This window comes from Dermacentor silvarum, chromosome 5 (genome assembly GCF_013339745.2).
Source record: "Dermacentor silvarum isolate Dsil-2018 chromosome 5, BIME_Dsil_1.4, whole genome shotgun sequence".
NCBI classification, from domain to species: Eukaryota; Metazoa; Arthropoda; class Arachnida; order Ixodida; family Ixodidae; genus Dermacentor; species Dermacentor silvarum.
The window spans coordinates 15242027-15264369 of record NC_051158.1 but is presented as its reverse complement, the minus strand read 5'-3'; the positions used below and the strand labels follow the sequence as shown (position 1 = coordinate 15264369).

The window sequence follows — 22343 nt, the reverse complement described above, 5'->3', positions numbered from 1 at the left end:
TCTATAATTTTTTATTTTCCGGAGTCCAATACTTTGTGATGTTATTAGCTCTCATTGGATAGTTTATGCGCTTTCCGATATCTATGTCCGCATCTGTTTCCCTTTCACGCCAACTTGGGCACTGGGTATCTGCCGCTCTTCAATGAACCTCTTGGATGCCAGGTTGATTCACTGGATATGTGCCTCTGGGTATGTGTTGCTCTTTATAATAATCATAACATATAAAACATATCAGGGCTGCGGTTTGTGCAGTTAAACACCTATCATCAGATAGACGTTAGATTGCTAACTGCATTACCGTCGGCAATCGTCTCCAAGGGATGGATGCGCCGCCAATTTTTGCATAAGCGCAAAGTACCTGCATGCCCGTTTCCAGATTGTTCACTTGGAAAAGTGTAACCCACCCTGCCCAATATAATTTAAGGATGCCTTTTTTGCTCAATTCTATTACTTATCATCCACCGCGCAAGACCGAGTGATACTGGTGATAATGTCAGTTGAGCACCGCTCAAACAACTCACAAAGCATGGAAAGGAAAAGAATTGGAATATAATTGTTACATTATGCCGGCCCATTTCTGCGTGCCTGTGAGCCATTTTAATGTGGAAGCCATTGCGATCGGACAGCTAGCAAGAATGTTGCTTTGGCCAAAGCATAAGTTATTTTGGCTACTTAAAGCTCTAAGCCATCACTTGTTGTCCTTCCCAATTTCTAAAAGATGTTTCTTTTAGAACTTGCCCTTCTTCTTGGTACTCCCTAATTGCTTTTGCTGTCAGATTTTGGCAGCGTACGAAAGAGGTACCAGATTATTTCCATCGAATCTTGAACCATGTAATACTAGGGACGTAAGAACTCATCTTGAGAACAAGTAGAACTGGGTTTGCGTGGGCAGTTCGAAGACGACCCGCAGGTCAAGGAATCTCGCTACTTGGCAAAAGAGCTGCAGGTGTGTAGATCGAGAGCCTTGTTACATGCACACAAATTGCACTAAAAGCATAGGACAAAGGGATCACTGTAGGCCATTACTTTATGTCAATGTCCATAAATGCAGATACCACTTTGTAAGCTTGAATATAAACATGAGTACACACTCACAAATTTTGCTCTTGCATGAGCCCGTCTTTATGGCATTTTCATGAAAGCTCGCATGGCTGTCACCCTAAACTTGGTAATGTGTCGGACAACACCAAAGTGAAAACTGCCATCAACCAAAATCTTTGGAACAAACCTTTTTACATAGTGAAGAGTTGACACTTGCATCCACTTTCATCAATAGAACTGCAAAACAACATTGAAGTCGGGGGCAACCTTGCAACAGTAGAATGCAACTTCCTGCTGGCTAGAAATACTTTCACTAGGACTGCCATAACACCTAAAAATTCTATTGGCACATAAAACTCAAACTCTAATGCCGTGTGTATCAACACCAGCTGCTTCCCTGGTCTTCTTTTTCAGAGGTTTGTAATCTGCTCTATTCGGAATGTACTGGCTGTATGATACAGTGGCGCACCGACGGGGGGGGATTCGGGGGTTGTAACCCCCCCCTGAGGCCGACTTTACCCCCCCTTTTGTTTAACCCCTTTTCTTTCCTTACGCATTTTAGTACTGCAACTAAGATGTAAGACGCGCAATCGTCTGCACACTAGCAAAAAGCGCAATTTTTTGACAATTTCCCGTGAAGAAATCGAAATTAGTGCTGTTTAGATGGTATTGGCAAACTGTCAACCCCCCCCTGGCAGAGATCCTGGGTGCGCTACTGGTATGATAAGGCACCGTGCACAATAATCTTATGATACCATTAGATTAAACCACATCTCATCAATTTCTTTTTCAGAATTCCATGTCGTTATTGCATATATTCATAAACATACCATAGCCAGAAGCACAACTGAAAGTGTCATAATTTATGGCACTTTCATTAAAGGGGCACAGTATCTTCCTGCAGGTATGCTTATGAATGGGCATACAACAGGCCAAAATATTCACATTTTGTGAAACAGCAATATAAGTGAATGTCTTGATACTTAGTCAGTAGACTAAGTCTAGGTGCTTTGGCCACTGATCCAAGCTGCACAAAACCTCGACACTAGTCTCAAAAATAGGTGCGCGTTACAGAGGCGGCTTTAAATTTCTCATCTCATTTTTAGTTTACAGGGTCTCAAGCCCGAAAACTGCACAGTAGACTGCAAGCGATAACACACTGGGAAGCTCCAGCCTAACTGACAATCTGGGGTACTTTAGCATGCACCTGAATCTAAGTATGTGAGCAAAATGCAGCCGCTCTTGTCCGATGTTAGCACCACGACCATACTCTCGGCCGAAATACACCTAAGAGACCAAACCACCACAGTGGGTACTTTCAATCTCGTTTTAGAATGCCATTTTAGTGGAACTGTAGCACTTCAGTAAGCTGAACAGTACATGCAAGTCCTTTTCCAGGTGCGCGTATCATGGTCACAAACTTTCTCGTATCTGTGAATGCTACAGAGCCTTCCTGCTCCCCGCTATGTGCCTCATTTGTTCACATGTTGCTCACGAGTCATGAGCTGTGTTCATTTGTTCCAGCTTTAGCGCTTTGTTCAAAGAGGCTTTACTAGCAATATGCCCTTTTCATTCTATGTAACTGCACGTCACATTGATTTTGCCTGCATATCGTGTGTGCCTTCCATTACAATTGGAGATACAGTTAAACCTGCTTATAACGAACCTCCATATAACGAATTCCTGGACATAACGAAGTTTTTATATTCCCCGCCGTTACTCCATAGAAGTACATGTATTTGAGACCTCTACGTAACGAAGTGGCGGCGGGAAACCCCCTCGAAATAACAAATTTTCCCTGCCCACAACCTAGAGATTTCGCCCCAAATTTTGTCATTTTTGCGCGAGCAGCAAAGGGAAGCATCTTCTCCGCCGCGACGGAATGCGAAGCGGCGGCGCGCGCTTGGCGCGCTCGAATTCACGGCGACTGCGAGGCGAGAGCGAGCGCACGCATGCGTGCGTGCGAGCGTGCGCGAGGCGGGCCTGCATCCCTCGACCGGCGATCTTGCCGCCGCCGTGGGCGTGAATTTTCCCCCTCCCTTCATTCAAACCTGATTCCGCCGCTTGCTGCAGCTGACCTAGCCCGCCAAGCCGGCGCTCTCCTTTTCCAGTTGATGTTGCCGAAGAAAAAAAAAACGTTTTTTTTTTTCAACGCGCTGGCAGCGCCACTCTGGTTACTGCGCAAATCTCTGTGCTTCACTTCACTAACCTGACACTAGGTGACACTATACGACGCTACGATGCCATCGTGTCGCTCGCTCTTCGTTTCCGACGCCTCGCGCATGTGCAAAACGACACGCGTCCGCGCATTCAGTACCTGGTGTGACATTCCAAGGCTGAGTGCTTTGACGAAAACGGTAAACGGGTGCGCGTTACAATCGAGGGCGTGTTAGAATCGAGTAAATACTGTAAGCGTTTCTTTTTCGAATTTTCGTGCCGAACCTGCATATGTCGAAATCCTCTTTATTACGAAGTTTTTCGGGAATTTGTCAATTTCGTTATATCCAGGTTTAACTGTAATACAGTTAAACTTGTATATTGGTTCGGCATGATTATTTCCGCCAGACGCCGATGCTTAACGCCGAAGCCGGATTTTCTGCGACACGGGGTCAATAACGCTGTCGCGTTAAAACTGAGGAGAGGCCCTACCCCTCCGCGCGCTAGTAGAAAAGTGTGGAGGAAGTCACGTGGTACTTTTTTACTGTAGCAGCCATGTTCTCAATGGTTCTTTATTCTTTGTGGCGGCTTTGCCATGGATGTGTGCGCTCACAGCCTCACACGTCTTGCTCTGTAGGTTTCGTACCGTGTCAAAGGCGTCGTGCGTGCAGGATTGCGTTATTCTCCGTGTTTTGTTCCATTGTGTCATCTAGACCGGGCTCTCCCGGCTGTTGTGGCCAGGTGGGACTGGAAGAAATAGAAAGCGAGAAAGCGTACCCCACGTACCACGCCACGGACGGATGATCTGGGCATATGTTTCCCGTCTTCTGTGGATTCATGCTAGCGTGTCATCACAGACTGAAACCGCTGTGCTTCAGATTATGTACAGTAAACGCCGTGTGATTCCATTTTTCCTTCGCCCCTCCCCTCCTTTCAAATAACCTCGCCTTCGAACCATGCTTATCAGAATAAAGGGAATAAATCAATCAATATACGCGTCGCGTGCACATAATCCACCAATTGCCGCAGGACATAGGTGGCATATTGTAATTCTGAGTGGCTGTGGCGCATACCCACAGTCATGTGTACGAAGAAGCAGAAGAAGTGGATCAGCTCGTGCCTTGAGGTCCAGATTTCTCGTTTATGAACCTAGTCAGTTGAATCTAGTAAGACCAATTTATCAGTGCAGCGATCGTACACAGAAACGACATCGACAAGAACGACACCTGAGGTGGACGCTGTGCCACACAGCCAGGTAAGTGGCAAAGCCCGCTTTGCTGAACGATCTTGCTCGGCCAACGGTTCCGCTAATCTACACTGCTGTCTTGTTTTTTTTTTTTTTTTTTTTTTTTTTTTTTTTTTTTTTTTTTTGAAGACACGACACATGTTTGCGCGGAACATGATAGCATCAGCTTTCGCTAAGCTGAGAATGATCTCACTCATTCAATGCGGAATCACTTCGATTCATCTTATCAATGCTATGAACATTCTTTGGGAACTTCACGCAGTTTGCGGTACATCCGCTCGTATCTCACCTCTTTCACGCCAACGTTTGTTCCTGGGCACTTCATGGACTAACGGGTACAGCATCTGACAGCTTTGCTGGAGGAATCGGACTCGAAACCAACCATGGGACCCGTGTCATATATATATATATTCAGACAATGTTATCTGTACATATATTCGGACATGTGCCACGCGTGACTTCGCGGCTGCACTACTAGATGGCGTAGCATGCCCGGAGGGAAGCGCTAGAGAGGAGCCCAGCTGAAGTACATGCCTGACGCGTCCCGGTGGCGACAATACGGTGTGTCGCTATACATATGCTTCAATGCGTTAACGGACAGTCATACTGAGATGGTTTGTGCCTGAAATTTTTTCGCCGTTCTAGCCTAAGCGAGCACCAGAGACTGAGTGCATGTACGCGACGCAGATGTGTCCGAACTATAGGGAGACAATGACTCCAGCCTGTTGGTGGCATAGCGCAGTGGGGTAGACTGGCGGCGATCCGATTGTGCTGCCATCTTCCTGAGGGCGCCACAAGCGCCCTATTTGTAGCCTTGAAATAAATCGCATATTAAACATTTTTCTTTACTGTCCATTGGTCTCCCGATGACAGCAGTCCTTTCTCTGGTGGTCCGCTATTCAGACCACGAAGTCCGCTAACGCCCGCACACATGGAAGAAGAGTCAGGTTTATTTCATGAATTTTTGGTATTCTTTTGAACAAATACGCTTAACGCCTAGGCCCTGAGGCCCTACCTGGTAATTTTATTCCAAGCAAAAATAAAAGCTTTCATTCCATCAATCACGACAGGGAGCACTTCCAGTGATCGGCTTTCTTCAATAGTACGGACGTTCGGATGGATGAAAGCAGGAAGAGAGGCAGCACAGATCTCGAGCAGACCAGTTACGCTGGCAACCCATCCACTGTGAGCCTCAAAGGATCGATTGACCCATCGATGGACTTGTCGAGAAAGCGATCGTCCGCGACCAAGGAGGCCTCGGCGTGTCAGCCTGCTCAAGTACCTGGTGAGCCAGAGAAACCGATTACACTGAGTCAGCAGCCAGGTCCTCAGGAACAGTCCGAGTGTGTAATGGGCGGAGAGTCCTATGTGGCCGACAAGGTGAGGACACAGCATAGTTAATACACGTGGCATTATGACTAACATTCCTAGCCTAAGGCTGAAGTCTAACGGGCAGGATTATGGATGAAAAGGGATGAAATAGGCTAAAATGTATCAGGAAAGGAAACCACAATGCTCCAATATGCCTGTTTGTTCTTTATTCGGCGTCATAAAATTGATTGATTGCTTTATTGATTGATTGATTGATTGATTGATAGGTGGACCCACTCTTCAGGGCGCGTTGAGCATATATGTCTGACGCAGTTGCCCCAATTCATCACTTATTGACCAATCTGCATAATACTCGACACACCTACGCGAACCATTTGCAAATCCTGTATGTCGTGTGTTATCAGTTCCTGACCGTTCAACCTTGACTCTCGCGGCAGCTGCAGTTTCGCTGTTCTGTTGCTCATGCAGTACAACGTTACTGGTTCAAAACTCGATCATTGCTTGGATGCATGCCGATGAATGTGTAGGGCAAAAGAATTACGTGCTTGGATTTAGGTGCATGCTATAAAGAACCATACATGATCAGACTTTTTTCGGGGCTCACAACTATTGTAATAATGCTCACGTGGGCGCTTCGTTTACTCTTGTATTCAGACTGTCAGACACCTTTAATTTTTCTAGTCTTGACTCACTTTAGCATATCTCTGATACTATCTCTATGTACATAACCACCTGCCATGCTCGTGGGTGGGCTAGCTAAGCTTCGCATTGTGCACGCGCTGCTCAGCTTAGCTGTAGCGTGTACCAAAAATCTAGAAAGTGGCTGAAGCGGTGAAGCTGTATCTACAGCTGTGTGCCCAGAATGTCTATTGACAAAGACGGAACCTATGGAAGCGCATTTATCGGCAATTTTCTTTTTGTCAAGTCGAAGAGCACCTCAAAAGATGTGCCATCAGTCTTAAATGCTCGTACGTACCAATCTTGTCTCGATCCATCGTAGTCGCTGATGGATGCCTTGACACAACAGAAGGGCTCGACAGAATGCGTCAAAGACACTGTCGACGACGAACAAGACCCCCGCGAGCCCCTGCCGGACCGGGCCATCATCGACCGGCGGGTGTCCATGGGCGAAGTGGTACACACCATAGCGCCAGCACCATGTCCGGGCGACACCGCTTCTGGTATTAGCGACGGCGGAGTAAGTATTCCGAAATCGTGAGCTAGAGTGGCTTGTCCTGGCGCCTGGTGCTTAGCAAGAGTTCTTTACCAGCGTTGACAAGCAGCCTTCGTCATGTGAATGGAACCAAAACAACTCCTTATCAATGTGAACAAGAGCAATGAGTTCCAGCTGTTTGAAAACTCCACTGTCAACAATCTATACTATTTTTGACGCAGCATGATCCAGCCCGGTGGGTCAAAAGCCTATGTAATGGCTTCTGTGGAAGTTGCCCAATTGGGAGCATTGGGAGAAAGATGCGAATAGTGTAGAATTTGTCGACATATTTGTATTTGCTGCCAGGCGCTGCTTCAAGTTGCCAGTTAAATCGCCCGTACTGGCCTATGGTGCCTCCAAGGTTATCTCAGATTGCAATGTCACTGCCTAGAAAACTTGCGAGTGTCAGGTCACCGAAAAAAGGAATATTCACCGAAAAAAGCAATATCAATCACCTAAAAAAGGAATATTCTAGAAAGACCTTGGTATAGGGAGGTATTCCCGAACACAGCATGCATGGTCCGTAGGAACAGAGTGGAAGCGAAGAATCTTAGTAAATATGAATGCCCTGTTGGGTGATAATTCATACAGAAGAACTCTAACATTCACCTATCCCTAGAAAAAAGAAAATAACAGGGGATTGGGAGGAGGGAGTGTTACCGCTCTAGGACGAATCTGGTTCCATTGCTGCAGCGTTAGATTGCAGCGTTAGATAGGAATGGGGAGGGAGAGTACTATCATCATCATTACAAGAATTCTCATCATCATTCTGTCTTATGTTCACTGCAGGACAAAGGCCTCTCCCAGCGATAGCCATTTACCTATGACATGCGTCTTCCGACTCCACGCAATCTTCTACCGTCCTCGAGTTCGCTTTACTTGGCACAAGTCCTTTTACTCTTATAAACCACTGGTTATCTGTTCTACGCATTGCATGAACTGTCCAGCTACGCTTCTTTTACTTCTTTTTCGTTGATCTCAAGTAGGATATTATCTACAACCTTTTCGCTTTCTGATCCGCACGACCATGCTCCTGTCCTTTATGCTGTGCTTATATGCTCGAATCCGACGCGTCACTACCGCAGCTGCAGTATCACGACATCATGGCCGCCATGGACGAAGCACGTTTTGGAATTGAAAGCGGTTCCCTGGAGCCCCACGTCGATCCGCGCGAGCCGATGAGACGGCGGGCCTCTTTGGACCGATTAGTGTCTCTGGGACGGATAGTCGCTACCAAGCCAGCAACACGCTTTCCCATGCGGAGTGCTTCGGCTTCCAGCGAGTCTGACGTGAGTATAACTTATATAGTGACAGCTCTACGTTTCCTTCTTTTTTTCTTTTCTTTTTCCTGTTCCTTGGTCAACCGATGCCAATCCGAAGAGAAAAAAAAACACTACTGGCATTATTAATTTAGTGCGTGCGTGCGTGCGTGCGTGTGTGTGTGTGTGTGTGTGTGTGTGTGTGTGTGTGTGTGTGTGTGTGTGTGTGTGTGTGTGTGTGCGTGTGCGTGCGTGCGTGCGTGCGTGCGTGCGTGCGTGCGGGCGGGCGGGCGGGCGTGTGCGTATGTGTGTGTGTGAGAGAGAGAGAGAGAGAGAGAGAGAGAGGAGTGGAACAGTGTAAAGTGTATATCAGCGAAGACTGAATAAAAATTAAATTATGGGGTTTTACGTGCCAAAACCACAATCTGATTATGAGGCATGCCGTAGCGGGGGACTCCGGAAATTTGGACCACCTGGGGTTCTTTAACGTGCACCTAAATCTAAGTACACGGGTGTTTTCGCATTTCGCCCCCATCGAAATGCGGCCGCCGTGGCCGCATTTCGCCGTGAACACATCGAATAACATCGATGTAATTTCGAGATAACAATTCTAGAACTTTGCGGAGAAATATATTGTCGTTCCGGTTACTTTCTTAACAAAACGTCGTGTTATGCAACCTTAGGGGGGGGGGGGGGGGGGGGGCTGGGCTACGGATCGCCGGGGGGGCTCTCCCCCCTCCCCCGGGAAAACTCCGGAGGGGGCTCGAGACCCGGAGCCCCCGTAGTCGGCGCCTATGGAGACGCCAATGCATTTCTCCACAAAGTTCGGGAATTAATATCTCGCAACTGAAGTCATCCTGAGAATTCGTTCCAAGTGGATCCGCCTTGCGAAACCCCACGGCTATAATTCGTAAATTGCAACATGGGCCATAAGGTAATTAGTGAAAAACTGAAATAGTGAATGTTGTTAAGTAGTCGATTATGCATTGTATTTTTTTTTTGCAAGTAATGTCCCTCTCTTCTAGTAGACCAGCTCATGAACTAAAATTGTGCTATCTGCCTCAAGCAACCTTTTAAAATTTTTGAAAGTGTTCGCTGAAACACCCGATATCTTTAATCAGTGTTTCTCTTAAGTGTCTGTGGAACAGTTACTTTGTTTTTGCTAAAAACTTCTCGTAGACGTGCTCCTTCGTCAAGAATGCCTCTGTACGCAGGGCTTCATCATTCAACACTCACAGGCGAACACGCCTGCCAAACTGAAGGACGCTTCAGGGGCCTCCATAGAGATCTCCGACGAGCCGGATCTGGACCCTCGCGAGCCAATGAGAGGGCGTGCCTCCATAGACATGAACATTTCGTTGGGAAACATAGTCCCCACCATGCCACCAGGCCGTTCCGTCGTTAGAACTCATTCAGGTTCATGCCGCGCTAGCGTGAGTATCTTATGCCAGTCAGATAGCGAAATTATCTTGGATTCCTTTAGGATTGACAATACATGTCGCCGAGCTAGATGCGGCTCCTTATCAGTCAGACCAATGTCTCATTAAAGGTGCAATAAACCATACTAGTCTAGTGCGGCAGTCGTTTAAAGTTCTTCATTTCGGCAAAATAGAAAACTTGGCGAGCTGGTATAACTTGACAATTATGAATTGAAGCGTAAAATATGGAGCACTATAGAGGAGGCACACACATGATCGCTACACTCACAAGTGAATTTTTACTAGGAAATGGAATTTTAGGAAATCGAACGAAACTGAACTTGCATTAGGAATTTTATTAGGAAACTATTAGGTTGATTTCCTAATGAAAAATTCAGTTAGTGTAGCGATCGTGTGTTGGCCTATATATATATATATATATATATATATATATATATATATATATATATATATATAATGTTACACTGCTCTGCACAATATCGAGGAAGCGGAGCACGAGCTTGAGGGCTGAAGAGGATGACGCTTTAGTAACTGACTGGTTGTGTCAATCATTGTCAATCGTGTAAATATTGTAAATATATTTTCCCGTCTTGCTTCTTCCCTCCGTCACATATTTGGTTGAGGTGCGGGGTAGCGGTTCCTCCTGTCGGCATGGCGGCATTCCTGCTTGCACATATAAACTAAGTAAGCCGACGTCTGAATCCCACTGCAATATATACAGGGTGTTTCAGCGAACACTTTCAAAAATTCATAAAGGTTCCCTGTGGCAGATAGCACAATTATAGTTCATGAGCTGGTCTACTCGAAGAGGCGGACGAAGAGGCTCAAGAAATTGAAATGCATAATCGAATAATTAACAAAAATTCACTAAGTTAAGTTGTTCAGTTAAGTTCTTAACAAAATGTCGCTTTATGCATTGAATCACGAACTTAACTGGAACGTCAATGCATTTCTCCGCAAAGTTCGGGAATGAATATCTCGAAACTGTTGTCATCCTGAGAATTAATTCCGAGTGGATCCGTGTTATGAACTCCACGGCTACGATTTGTAAATTGCAATATGGGCCACCAGGTAATTAATTAAAAACTTAATTTGTGAATTTTTGTTGATTAGTCGATTATGCATTTCAATTTTTTGTGCAAGTAATGTCCGCCTCTTCGAGTAGACCAGCTCATTAACTAGAATTGGGCTATCTGCCACAGGCAACCTCAAATAAATTTTGAAAGTGTTCGCTGAAACACCTATTAGACTCTCAACCTGGCGTGCAGCAGAGCGCTTTGCCGTTTAGCTAGAACGTCGGGAATTCTCACTGAGGACAAAATATTAAGCTGTTTGACGCAATCCAATAATACCGACAGTATGAACTATTACATGGAAGATTTGACATTTACGCTTGTGGGTACTGATTCATTTTTCACTTGATTAGCTCACAGAACACCAGTGACTGGAATAACAGTCACAACACTGCACTCGAAAGTCAAGTTTTTATGGGGTTATAATAAAAATGCTTACCTTCAAGTAAACTGAAATTACCGAGTGCAGCGTTCCGCAGACTTTTATTTATTTCTCTCTTCTCTGGTCGGCGAGCTTCTAATGTCAAGCAAGCTGTCACTGGTCTGAAGTTTGAGCGAAGCTGCGATAATTTTAACACACGATAAGCGTGAGAAGCAGTCAGGTATCTTTGAATGCTATCGCATTCCACTCTTAAACCAAATTTTATAGCGATAGCAATTATATGGACACTTCAACCGGATTTCTGCCGTCGCCGTGAGGTTCCGTATAGATAAAATCTTCGCCGCGCGCCGTATGCCCGAGCGGAAGCGTGCGCCCACGCGCAAGCAAGGAAGCGGGAAGCCAGCCAGCGCCGGAGGGAGCGGGGGGCACTTCTACTCTGCCAACAACCGCGCTCGTCGCTCACCCGCACCGTCTCTCATCTCCGCACGGCTCTGACCTTTGTATGCGCTGTGCATTCGCCGCTCAGTTTCCGTTGCAGCGATAGACCGCACGTGCCTTCGCCCGCTGCGGCGTACGCGCTTGCTGCCAGCGTTTTGACAGTCGTTGTCTGCAGTCATTCAGTGTGATCTATTCATGTTTGTTTGTGCGCGCTCACACCACAGTTAGTAATAGTCGGGCCACATTTTCCAACGCACGCTACACATGCAATGCTTGCCCGGATCGGCAGTGCAGCGCTACAGGTGTGTCCTTCGCACGCGCTGCCCACGGGCAGCGCTTCTCATCAACACCACCGTTTCACACGCGCCTTCTCGTGGTCATCGAGTCTCTCTTCATGTCGGTCTACTTACGCCGCAGCACACCTGCTTACTTAATCAGCTCATGTTTACTACAATTCATATTGCTACCAAAGCCGCTCACCTTACTTCGTATGACATTGCTGTGTTGCTATCGCATTCATTGCTTCGCCCTTAGGGCGAAATTGTGACATTTTTGTTCAGCAAGCGCCTATCTGTTGTGTCCCACCCAGTTGGGCCGGAAAAAGAAAGACCATCTCCTGGAGAACCGACCTGCGCCGAGGGTCATGGTGCTCACCGGTCTAATCGGCTTATTCCTGGCGCTGACGTTCCTGTCCCTGCTCATCGTGCGTCGAGTGTACTTGCCCGCGCAGTCATCTAACCGATCCGTGTGCGACACCGAGGACTGCATCGCGCATGCTAGGTCCATACTGGCCAACTTGAACGAGTCCGCTAATCCCTGCGTGGACTTCCACGCGCACGTATGCGGGGGCAGTATCGACGACGCGGGCCGCAGAGACTACGCCCACTCTGGGAGAGGCAGCCCGCTGGCACGCGCCTACAGTGAAGTAATGCACACGCTCGGCAATGCTGAGGTAAGCCCCGCGTGGCGCCCTGCATTAAGAGTGCGACAGGTTATACAATGCCTAGTGCAGTTTTAACCCGTTTCGTATTCTTTGGGAACTAACCGCTATTTCTTGTGACTGCCGAACCGAGGGGGAGCGCCACCATATTAACTCATAGTGCTCGACATAGTGCCACAAATAACCAACTCCCAAAGCACGCTAGACACACTCTTGGATAGAAACCGGGGTTAGTTCATCATATTTTTAAGGCAAAAAAGCCTTAGGTGTCTACGTTGGCGAAGCCCTTGGCGGTGACCTTCGCGAAACTGTCGTGACAAAAAATGGCCGACGCCGCAAAGAGTAAAACACGTCTAAAATGCTCGGATTGACGTTACATTTCTCAGGGAGGTTCCTGTAAACAAAGTAAATTATTGAATATGAAATTTGGTAAATTTCGGTCTGGGTGGGAACTGAACCCGGGCATGCGCAGTGCGAGACGAGCACGCTACCTTGAGGCCACGGCTATATACTCCACTGTCGTGGCCTACTAAAGGTGTGCCTAGTGCGTGCCTGACTGCACACGACACGTGGTCACAGAGACGCGCTCGTGCCACTGCTCGCGTGTTCATCGTCGTTGTCTTCTTCCCCAGCTGGCGGGCTTTCGCCTTCACGTTTTACAAAGGTGTAACACTTGCTTACTTCTGTCAAATGTTTTGAAGCCATTGCTTGTTTAAAGGGATTGGCTGACGAGTGTAACCGTTCAATAGGTAAATTTCGACTCGATAGGTGGGAGACGATAAGAGACAGTGTTTAACGACATACCATGTCTAATGAAGCTTGCCGAGAGAGAGAGAGAGAAAGCTTTATTTTCACGTTGGGTGTGTGTATAGTGAAAAGGCCTCAGCCCAGAGCCTCGCTTGCAGCACTCTTCAGTAAAGCACCGATTGAACGCCGCAAGGTACTGTTGGTCGTCGGCGCTTGTGGTTTTTGTCCGCAACTCGGCATGGGGTTTAGGGGAGAGGTTTGTAGGGCAGGCAGGGTAGGTAGGGTGGTCCACAGCATCAGAGGATATGGGATGTTTTCGGGCGTTCGAGTATCGGCACAGTGGGACATCCTCAGGTAAGAGCCCGCGGAGGAGGTGCATTCGCGCTGGCGTATAGGGAGTGTTTCAGTGTGGGCCTGACGAATAAGTATATCCTGTTCACGGGTGAGCGCTTTGCAGATCTTGGGGAACTTGAGTAATTGCCTCTTGATAAGGCCGCAGAAGCATGGGGAACCCATCTTGTCGTCTGGGCTGGTCGCGGAATGTCGGGCGCCTTATCAAAGTCTCGCAGGCGAGCTGATTAGTTTTCATTTCCCGGCATCCCGTCATGACCAGGTATCCAGATGATTTCTAAAGGACCCTTTAGATGTTTTTGCATAATTGTGGAGATGAGGGCCGGGACATCTTTGTGCAACAGTTTCCTGCAAGCCGCCATTGAGTCGATAAATATGATTTCTCGGTAGGCTGAGTTGCTAGGGGGCATACGTTTGATCGCGATTGCGATGGCTGTCAGCTCTGCTAAGGTCGGATCTGTCTCTGGCAGTGCCGGTTTGGAGGTTATTCACGACTGCTATAGTGGAGCCCTGTAACCCAACCCTAGCATCAGCGTAGAAGTAGATGTCGTGAGGGTGTCTTGCCGTATACCTCATGAAGTAGGCAACCCGCTGGCGTCACCTCTCCTTGTCTCGTTCGGTATTCATGTGGCGTGGCAGTGGAGCTTGGGCAGTGGGGTATTGGGCGCGTGTCCACAATAGACGAAACTCGTGGGTGATAACCGACGCTGTGGATGATGTGTGCCTTGACATAGGTGCTGCGAACGGAGTTCTCAGCGACGGCGACGAATGCTGACTAGTTCCACCACCGTGTTATGGGAACCCATGTCAAGGAGGAGCTTAGTGCTGGCACTAAACAGAATGCCGATGGCCAGCTTTGTCTCCTTCCGGATGAGAGCATCAAAGCTATTGATATCTTGCTGGCGAAGATTGATATAGGGCATGTGATAGCACAGGCGCCACGTAATTTTTGCGTTTCGCAGTTGTAGCATATCACCCTCCTTCACCATATTGGTGCGCATCATGTGCAGCAGCTGTTATTCTTACCTGAGCAAGTGCTGCACCGTCGTAGCCGGACCTCCATCTTTCCGGATATGGAGACCGAGTATTTTAATACAGTTTGGGCTGGGCAATCGGTACGCCTTCGTTTACGATTTGTATATGGTGGGCGGTTGCCATCTTTTGGAGTGTACCAGTAGCAACTCCAAATTTTGTCGGGGCACATTTAAGGCCAATGGTCTGAGCAGCTTCATGAACCCTGTTCATTGCCTGTTGGGGAGTTTCTTGGGTGTGTCGTGGCGAGCTGCTCTTGATCCAGATGATGATGTCATCTGCGTAGATAGCATATTTGATGTCGGGGATGTCTCGTAGCGCTCTATGAACCACGCACATGGCAAGATTAAAGAGTGTAGGCGAGATCACTGGACTAAGAAGATTGTTTTAGCACGATGCGCTCCATGCATCAGCATGATGTTAGCAATATTGGACGATGATGGCTTGGGGATTGGCAGGCTTCGGAATGAAAATGATGCTGGCCGTCTTCCATTCTTCTGGCAAGCTGCCCGTGTCCCATACATTGTTCATTTGCTGAAGTACTTGTATGCATGGTCGGCTTCTGTTAAGGTCGCGAAGCTGTGTCGCTGGTCGCGAATCTTGTCTGGTCCTGGAGCTTTATTCGGCTTTGCTTCTGCTAAGGCACGCTGTAATTCTGCCAGTGGGATCGGGCCGACGAGACCCTCATTTCCTGGCTCTGTGCTTTTGTAGTCTGCATACTGTGGTTGTGCTGGATCCACAATGTGTGTTGCTCCAAGATAGTTGAATAGTTGGTCGGTCTTCTCAAATATTACTAGCAGCTTGCAGAGCTTATGGGACGTTTCCGTCTTTGCCTGCGTTATGCCAATGGGTGATCGTATGAGGTTAAACTTGTTGAGCTTATTCAAGATTGTTGATGGTCATAGGATAAATCATGATGTCGTATAGGTGATACGAATTACGTTTGGCTGCTCTTAACATCGTAAAGCAGCACCTTTGAGAGACGTCGTTATGTGCTTTTCGGTGTGATGCAACTAGATGAAATTTCCCCTTCTGGTACTCTTGAACGTGGGCCCGTATCTCACTTCGCGAGCCTTTACGCGTTATGGCCGCATCGGAATGTGGCTGTGGTGGTCTCGACTCAAACTCGCGACCTCGAGTTCAGACTGACTATATCGTTCAATCCGCGCCACGGAAACGTGTCAAAGTACATAAAGAAACATAGGCTATATGTGAAGCGTCAGGCCATTTTAGTAGTTGCAACTCAAATCGTTCGAAATGCATCCTTAGCGCGCTTGTCTTTTAGTGTAAAACAAACGGTCCTCGCCGCTACGGGGCAAATCTGGGACATGGGACGATTTTATGGAGCTCGAGAGCTCTAAACAGTCGAGAATGTTTCATCTTGATATAGGCAACGTTAGTCGCAGTTTGCATTACACTGCCTACTCGGTAATGTGCAAGAAATAGCCGTCATTCAGCCCTGACGTGAAAAACGTTCAGCAAAACTGTACGCAAAGAATCAAGGCCACGGTTTTTCAATGGTAAATTAGTGCACCACTTTAGGTAAGAAATACGAAGAGTGACCGACCCACACAACTGTTTGAATGGGTACGCTCAGTGGCCAGGATATTGTTACTCGCGATATTCATATAAGTGCCACCACCTACGCCTTACACTAAAAGCACTGTGGCAGCTGTACCTGTGTAATGCACAGATGTGCACGTCTGGACACAACGATATCTAAGCCATGCGTATGTCGATGTGGCTGCTTGGAGCCTCTCAGTGCGAAATTCCTTCTTTATTTAAAGCGAAGCTTTCTAGGCGAACCACCCGGCACTCTTGGCAAACCCTCTTGGCGAATAACCGCACACAGGACAGCCACAAGCGTACATCACAAATCAGCTTATATGTAGCCTCATCTACACTGCTCCTACAGATGTGCTGCGTGGTTACGAAGTGAAATAGCAAAGGTATCTAAATATCCTCACTGCAACGAAGATACACCTTCAAGCGTACGATTCCTTTATTAACGCTAAGTTTCGTATGCCTTCTTTACTAGAGCTTGGCGCGTCTGCTCGGTCGGCTTTTGGCATACTAGGGTGCGCCGGTCCTGGAGATAGTGCAATAGTAAACTGGGCTGATCTGGGAGATGGCTTGATGAAAAGCGAGCCTACCCCAGAGACAGTGTATATATAATCCACAGTCGCGTGGATCACGCGGGTCACGTAGGTGAGGTTTTTCTCGCCTTCCTGATTTACCGGGCAGGCAGGTAACCGCTATATATAGGCTGCAAAAGGTGTTGCAGAAGATGAAAATTTTTATAGGAAGGAGTTGAATTAAACGCCCCAAGAAAACATTGCTTCACATAGATTCCGAAATGTGCGTTCGATCTGCAATCCCTTTTTTTTTTTTTTCATATACAGACCTTCCGGGCAGCAAATCACAGTTCTGTCGCGGCAACCAAAGCTTTCGCTGCCGTGACCAACTGCGTGGAATCAAGCCGTCACTCAGCTGCGGACAGTTTCGCAGCGTTCATGCGTGACAGGGGCATCACTTGGCCGCTCCCTGCCTCAACATCTGGAAAGAACGCGACCGCCGCCAACGTGTTGGACATCCTCCTGGACTTGGCTGTCAATTGGAGGGTCTGCCTCTGGTTCAGCGTCGTCGCGTCCCACACAGCGACCCTCGACGGAGTTCCTGCGGTCGTCTTCGGGGAACCTGGTGACATTCCCGCACTTCGAATGGAACAGCTGGCGGTGTACGATGACGAGGTGTACGCGGACGTCGTCCGCAGCCTATCCCGGTACCTCACAGACGGCAAGGTGGCTCCGGACGACGTGGCCGTGAAAGAGTTGCGCGTAGACGACGCAGCCTTCCAGGGAGTACTACTTAGCAGAGAAGACGACAATGACGACGACGACTTCGACATCGTGATACCGCTGAGTAATATCACGGAGGTCTTCGGAGACGTCCTCTCGAAGGCCGACTGGTCGGGTCTACTGAACAAGCATCTGAACAACGTCATCGGCGACGTCTCCAACTCTACAAGACTTTATATTCTGAACAAGAAGCGATTCGGTCGACTCGGTCGCTTGGTCGGGTCTCTTCCTGCTCCGAGGCTGCTGAACGTCGTTGGATGGACGTTCGCGTATGCGTATGTCTGGACCGTGAACGCCGACTTCGATAACCCGTCGTCACCGGGCACCGCAGGATGCCTCGCGGCTGATACACTGTGCTTCGTCTCGGTCCAAGAGTCGTTTGGCATCGCGCAGGCACAGCCTGTGTTTATGGATGCGTTCGACGTCACGGAGAGGCAGAAGGTGACTGCGGTGCTGAGGGAGACGTCGGCGGCACTTACGCAAGCGGTGTTGGCGTCGTCGGTGATATCGAATGCGACGAAGCTGGAAGCGGTGGAGAAGGCGGGTTCTCTCACGCGGCGCCATCAACTGTGGCCGCCCGAGCCTTACCCGCAGGGCGGCTCTGCGTTCGACACGCTTTACGTCAACTTTTCCGGCACGAAAAAGACCGTCTTCGATGGCTGGATCGAGTCCAGGAAGTCGCTGAGAGCGGCCTTACCCAGTCCTTACTACGAGAGCCTATTGACGTCTAGGTATGCTGTCCTATCAAGCTTTTACCAGTTTAGCGTGTCTAACATTCACTTGCGTATATTCAAGAAGAACTGATATGGCCCAACCACAAAATCCACAAAAATGTTTGCGCCCTCGTCAGGGCAGTCAGCTCATATAGAGCACAGTGTGAAAAGAAACACAACAGACTGTGAAATTACGCAAACGCCTGTGCGTATACCGGAATACCGAATACACTAAAACTCTCTTATGCCTTCTTGAACCTCGCGGGCGCGCGCTCCCCTTTTGAGCGGGAAACGGGCATTTGCCGACCAGGCGTGCTTTTCCGTCTGCACTTGTTAATTCATGCGCTCACATGGGCGCAAACATCCATGTTCAATAACGTGGCTGCTTGGGTGTGTTGGTAACACATGACAACAACTTCAAGCGTACAACCAGACGAGGACGGTGAAAGAGACTGAGACACACGAGCGCTAGCTTGCAACTATCTATTGAGACCAGCGAAGCGCGATATGTAAAGGCATTTTTGTGGCCGAACATCACGCAAGCGCAGCTAGCAAAACAATCAGTGAGGACGCAAGTATCGTAATTCCTTCGAAGTTAAAGCAATCGACGGCTTGGACACATAGTTATCCCCTAAACTATCAAGTATCTCTGTCTCGATAATTTCACGCGTCACTTGGCAGCTGCTTCTCGTGACGATGGTGCAATCTTGATAGCTTGGCTCGCAGCTCGATCTAACAGCGGAGTTTGCGCTTTGGCCGGAACTGGAAAACGCACTAGCATCATCACTAGATTCACACTTCCTGTACAGTGCAAATCAAGAAACCCTTCGCACCTTGTCCCTCACATTTCTACGGTTTCACGGAGGCGATCATTTACACACCTCCCACTGCCTATATAAGTTTTACCACAAGAAATCGGTAAGACTTATATAGGCCAAAGTGGGCGGATTGCAGTATTCATTTTAAAAAATCCTCCGGTCAGCATGTCACCACTTCGCGTTTTTTTTTTTTTTTCCCCTATTCTGTGGGCACTCCGAAATTGAACAACAGGATTGCTTTTGTGCCAAAAACGTGCACAGCCCGACTACTAGATACAGGTGGTGGAGTTTTGCGCAATAATCTTCGTTTGTTTGATGTGACGAGAAGTTCAATCATATGCGGGTGTTTGTGCACTCTACCAGCATCAGCGTGCCGCCGTCGTTCGCTGGCCCCAACGCCAGGAGTCGAACCCGTTACCTGGCGGCCCGGTGCAGCAGAACGCCACGGTCTCTGAAACACTGATGAAGTGCATCTTGTTGTGCTAGTTGGTGGAACGCTGCTATTTAAAGAGGGGCGCGAACTGGCACGCATACACAAACGGAGGAGACAGGACTTGAGGCACCATCAACTGCTTTATAAGGCCTTCAAAATTCACCTACAGGGTGATCGTCTTTAAGCTTTATGGAATTTTTACAAATCGCCTATGGCAGACACCATAATTTCTGTCCTTGAGCAGGATTATTCGAAGAGGCGGACATTACTAGCCCGAGAAATCGAAACACATATTCAAGCAATTAACAAAGATTCACTAATCAACTTCCTAATCAGTTACTTTACGGCACATATAGCAATTTACGAATTGTAGCCGGTGAGCTTGCAAGACGTATACACTTGAAATTTATTTCCAGGATGACACCCGTTTCCAGATATTTACCAAAGTGTGGAACGAAATACATGGACGTTCCAGTTACTTTTGTGCTTCAATGGATGAAAGAACGTTCTGTTAAAAAGTAAGTAGAAAAACAGTGCATCTTTACGGCCAAATTTGATGGCGCATATATCTCCAAACTTGCGTCATTCTGGAAATTAATTCCAAGTACATACGCCTTGCAAACTCACTGGCTACAATTCGTAAATTGCAATATGTGCCGCAAAGTAATTAATTCAAAAGATAATTAGTGCATTTTTGTTAATTAGTTGAATATGTGTTTTGATTTCTCGCGCAAGTAATGTCCACCTCTCTGAATAATTAAGCTCAAGGACTAGAACTATGTTATATGCAAGATGCTATTTTTTCAAAATTCCCTAAAACTTGAAAGTGATTCCGCTGTATATATACTGCACGAGACATTCGAAGACATGCGCAGAACTGCACGCAAGCCAGCGATGAAAACAAACAAATAATGATTTTCTGTTTTCATGCCACTAGTTCCACCAAAAGCGCTGTCTGACCGGTACGAGGCTACGGTCTTGTCATTGATAAATACATTCCCGTTTTCCCTAATGTGGTAGGCCTTTAATATTTCCATCGCGGTTGATCGTGTTCTTGCTTCTCCCAATAACCTCCACGTCTGAGAAGCTCGGCTCACAAATCACAGTGCACGGGCAAGTTCGCACCTTCTTTATTTCTGACTGCTAACGCACGTCCCCTTGCCATAGTGGTGACTGGAGATACTGAAAACATTGAATAGGGGATATGGCGAAATTTCGTATACGCATGGCTTTCCCACATACCTATTTGACCTAACCATGATGGCGGACCCCGGGTTAGAATCGTAAAATAAGGTGTCAACATGCGGGATGCTGACACCATTCCTGCTACCTTTCCTTCCTCGCGCTATCCAAGCTTTGAAAACGCGCGTCTCAGGATTAACAGTGCTACTAGCCCGAACGCGGCCATCTTGGTTAGGGTGAGCCAGCTGTGTGGGAAAGCCTCCTTACGGAATTTCGCCATATCCCCTAATGTGATCAAACGCTCTGGTCTTCGACAGGTACCGCTGGCATTCGGGTAGCGCGCTGTACCTGTACGCGCTCAACGAGCTTCGGCTCAGCCTCTCTGCTCTGTTCCCGCCGACGTACGTGCGTCATGGCTCGAGTACCATGACCTTCGCGGGACTCGGGTTCAAGTTGGCCAGACAGATGGTGCGCTCCGTTGACCTGCACGGCCGGTCCTTGGACAGCGTAGGGCGCAACACGTCCTGGTGGCAGCGGCAGGACAAGCAAGGACAGTCGTCTTGCAGGTTGGTCATCTTGTCGTTCATCCGAGGCACTACTGCATGATTTCATTTATTAGAGATACTGCAGCTTTCTAAGTGAGAGCTTAGCCGGTGGGCGAAGCGTAAGTATACTTCAGAACTATGTACTCAAACAGCGCGAGTGCTATACAAGGACACACAGAGACAGAAATACCACAGAACTCCGTGTGTCATTGTATCAGTCGCGCTGCTTGATTATAGTTCTGAAGATGAACCAACGAGCCCTCGCCAATATGTTAATAACGTAAGTACTTGTCACGCGCTCCCCTAATACTAAGTAATATAAGGAAACACATCCAATGTAAACTTAGAACTGTACAAGCAAGGACAAAACCACGCGGTAAACTTGGCTCTAAGAGGAATTAGGGCGAGTAAGAGTAAAAAATTAGTACGAAGAAGCCGCCATGTCAAACACATTCGCGTCAGTTTGTAGTGTGGTACGTCACTGGGGCAATTTCTGAAGAACCACAAAAAGCGCACGCATGTTTTCATTTATTTTGACACTGTCGCGTTACCAGCGCAGCAAGCGTATGTTCACGCTGCTCGTCAACAATAGATATTTGCGCAGTCGCAACTTACTGCCTTGAGCAAAAGTTATCAAAGTGATTTGGCATGGTCTCAAGTGATGCAAGCATGACAGCGTGGCCATGCCCGCAGGCTGGACTTGGCCGCGTCAACCAGGGATCGCCGGTTACTCGGCGACCTGTTAGCCCTCGACGTTGCACATGATGCCATGAGGAAGAGCTCGTCGTGGGCACCGAGCCACTACTCGCCGCCGCGGCTCAAGTTGCTGGAAAAGTTAACGAGCGCGCAGACCTTCTACGTGAGCTACTGCAGCCGCCTCTGCGACGAGCCGTATGGCCGACTCGCCTGCAACCTGGCGATGAACGCGTCGCGGTTCGGCGAAGCGTTTGGCTGTCCCTTCAGGGTACCGAAGGGGCCAACATGCGTTTTCGTGTAAAAAGAGACAATAACCGTAAAGCGCGACGCTACAGGTGGTTTCGTATCGCCATACCGAGGAGAACTATAATTTGCGACTATGTTCGAGTTTATTTGTATATATATAGTGGGATTTCATGAACGTGGATTACCCACCCTTGGGTGTATA

At 47.9% G+C, this 22343-nt stretch overlaps 1 protein-coding gene across 1 annotated transcript; it reads left to right on the top strand.

Annotated features, from left to right (window-relative positions):
- The first annotated feature begins 5560 nt into the window (after positions 1–5560).
- LOC125945436 (endothelin-converting enzyme 2-like) lies at positions 5561–21260 on the top strand. Its single transcript, XM_049667184.1, has 6 exons — positions 5561–5824; positions 6777–6974; positions 8075–8278; positions 12170–12532; positions 17053–18239; positions 20972–21260. Exons 1-6 carry the CDS (start codon positions 5561–5563, stop codon positions 21258–21260), a joined length of 2505 nt encoding a protein of 834 aa, XP_049523141.1.
- The last annotated feature ends 1083 nt before the right edge of the window (positions 21261–22343 follow it).